Source organism: Salvia hispanica, chromosome 1 (genome assembly GCF_029641045.1).
Source record: "Salvia hispanica isolate PSC_SH4W2 chromosome 1, Shi_PSC_v1, whole genome shotgun sequence".
NCBI classification, from domain to species: domain Eukaryota; kingdom Viridiplantae; phylum Streptophyta; class Magnoliopsida; order Lamiales; family Lamiaceae; genus Salvia; species Salvia hispanica.
In genome coordinates this window covers 46,411,369-46,414,329 of record NC_142692.1, presented here as the reverse complement: position 1 = coordinate 46,414,329, position 2,961 = coordinate 46,411,369, and the positions used below count along the sequence as shown (strand labels likewise).

The window sequence follows — 2,961 nt, the reverse complement described above, 5'->3', positions numbered from 1 at the left end:
ATTCGGGCCGGCCCATGGGTTGCGGGCTACATTGACATCCCTAAGGGATGGAGTGCTTGAGAAAGGAAACCTCTGGTTTCTGGTCTAAGGAATCTGACCGTGTGTTTGGGGTTTTTCTTGAGTGTCTGAGGAAGTTCAAGTGTGGTGATTTGCTGGAGCTAGGGTTCTGGTTCTTGACTGCAATCTGAGAGGATTACTGAATCTAGGGCTTTGTGGATACTGTGAAGCAGATCAGTGATCTGCTATAGTTTCTCCTAACCGGGCAAATCAATCGGTGAACAAGGGACTGAGGGTCGGATTATAGGTCTGTGCAGTTGTAACTGGTGCAACTTGAGCCTACGATTTATCTTTGATCTTTTGGTTGTTTCTTTGTGTTCACTTTGAATCTATTTCATATATTCTTGAGGTGAACGAATTTAATCTGTGTGTTAAGTGTTTCAGGTTTGCTCATCCCAGATCTGAAGTATCTTGAACTAGAAGTAGTTAGATCTAGATGCAGACTTGTATTATGGATTGATTGTCACCTTACGGCGGCCATCACTTCAATTTCCTAATTACACTAAAAAAACCCGCTAAGAGTATATTTTTTAATGTAATTAAGTATGCTAATTTATATTTCTAAATAAACAATTAAAATTAAGGGATACAAATGGAACTATCCTAGTAAAATACTCTTAAAAGATTAAGATAATTTACTTTTAACTTAGAAATTAACACTTTCTTTTATTTGCGTCATAAATCGTAATTATATTTCAAAATTAGTATAACACAAATAATTGCTTCTCTATTTTTGTGGTGTATTTATTTTCTGAGTTGATTACGTTTAAAATTCACACAATCTTGATTAGAATTAATGTTTAGGAATTGTTTTATGTTCCACATGATTAACTACCTTATTGGTGGAAATACAATTTCAGTAGACTTTATTAGCGTCTTACATATTGTATTGACATTTTTTGTTGCTGTTATTTTGTCATTTATTGACGCTTTCTAACGGTTTAGATCATAGTTTAAAGTTTGTACGAACTATTGTGTTGGTTGATCCCAATTGAAACATTATTCACTCTGAAACATGTAAAGAAAAAACAAAAGGAGCCGAGACGATTGTAACACAAACGGAAACTGATTAACAACTTTCACTTCCATCTCGAACATACATAGTCTATTAGTCTATTGAGAGGGTCTTACATGATCACACAAACGAACATCGAACATACACCAGTTCGACCTTATTTTTATGGCACACAACGCACATGCATATACACAAAATACGAAAATGACACAGTTACACTTGGGCAATTTTGGTGCCCTTCTCCTCGCTCACAAAATTATTCACGAGGGTGGAGGTGAAATACCAGGAGACGACGTCGTGGACGGCGGCATCTTCCCATTCCAGCCCGCTTGCGCCTGAGAGCCCGACTTGAACTTGCTCGGGCAACAAAGCGCTCAAGTCGTACACCAAGCTGACCTCGTAATTAGCAGCTCCTGCAGTGGCGCGCACGCTGATCACTTTCGTCGCTGCCTCGTAGTTTATGCGGGCCCTCACACGCTGCCCGATGGTGCCCTCGAACCTCGTCACATTGGTAGAAGTCCTCGAGCCGAGGTTGATCCCGATGTGGGGGAAGCTCGGGTCATACGGCGAGTTCACAAAAATATCGAATTCGATGGCTAACACGTTGGGAGCCTGCCCATATAGCGAGTACACGCCCAAGTTGCCCCCGACGCTGTACTGGGGGATGGTGGAGCCCACGGGCGCCACGAAGAATACGATCCCGTCGGCTGGTTGAGTGGTGCTGGTCCAAGAGCTGATGTTAAACTCTATGCTCGTTTCAAATGACGCTAACGCCCCTTCTCTGCGGAACAGTACTGGGGCCGTGTGGAGGACTCGGCCGACCGTGCCCGGCACTGAGACGCCCGACGCGGTCTTTGTCAGACGGAGGAAGGTCGAGTCCGGTGGGAAGAAGGCGTCGCCTTGGTAGGTTAGGGTTGTGGGTTTGTCGCCGTAGAAGTCGTACGTGAAGGAAGTTGATTCGCTCTGAGAGTAGGCCTTGTTCGTCATTGCCAGAATGACGAACATGGCTATGGCTGCCGAAGAAAGCAGAGGCTTTAGGGTTTTCAAGAGGGCCATGGCTTATGATTCAGTGAGATGTTGTGAGATTTTTTTGTGTTTGATGTGGTGAATGGGGTATGGTATTTATAGTAGTTGTTCACCGACTACAATTTAAATTTAAATTAATAATTAACAGTTGAATTTACTAATCTAATCTTGGGTAGCCATCACATGGTAATTTAGCACCCCTCTTTCTGTATTCTTTGGTCCGTTTATTGTTTACGTAAAACCAATATTTGTATTATGATATGGAGTACTCCCTTTATCTGCGAATAAGAGTCTCGTTTTTCTATTTTAGTCCGTCCGCGAATAGGAGTCTCGGTTCACTTTTACCATAAATAGTAGGGACCTCTATTCTACTAACTTTTTCCACCCACTTTTCTTAACATTTTTTAAAGTCCGTGCTGCCCATAAATGGGACTCCTAATGGCGGACGAAGGAAGTACTATTTTGTTTAGCTGTTCACTTATCGTACCTAATGATATAAGTATAATTTCATAGTAGTACAATTTTTAACTTGTGAATTTATTCCTGTACGATTTTTGTTTAAGTTAATTTACTTCTTCCGTTCCATAGTAATGAAGGCGTTTCTTTTCGACACGGAGATTAAGAAAAATTGTGTTAGGTGAGTTAAGTAAAGGGAGAGTAAAGTGGGAAATGAAAAAGGTAGAGAGATGAAGAGAGAAAAAAGTACGAGAGAGTAAAGTAAGTGTAGAAAAATGTGTTGACTTTTACTAAAAAGAGAAATAACTCTAAGATTATGGAACGTACCAAAATGACGAAATGACTCTATTACTATGGAACGGAAGGAGTACAATTTAGTAGTAACATATTTTGTATAGACACTCTTT

At 40.8% G+C, this 2,961-nt stretch overlaps 1 protein-coding gene across 1 annotated transcript; it reads right to left on the bottom strand.

Moving 5' to 3' along the window:
* Positions 1–1,133: 1,133 nt before the first annotated feature.
* LOC125224440 (mannose/glucose-specific lectin-like) lies at positions 1,134–2,146 on the bottom strand. Its single transcript, XM_048127840.2, has one exon. It carries the CDS (start codon positions 2,126–2,128, stop codon positions 1,286–1,288), a length of 843 nt encoding a protein of 280 aa, XP_047983797.1. The 5' UTR covers positions 2,129–2,146; the 3' UTR covers positions 1,134–1,285.
* Between the last annotated feature and the right edge of the window lie 815 nt (positions 2,147–2,961).

Bases quoted from the DNA above. Each gene is read 5' to 3' on its own strand.
- LOC125224440 (XM_048127840.2), bottom strand. From the start codon at position 2,128: ATGGCCCTCTTGAAAACCCTAAAGCCTCTGCTTTCTTCGGCAGCCATA.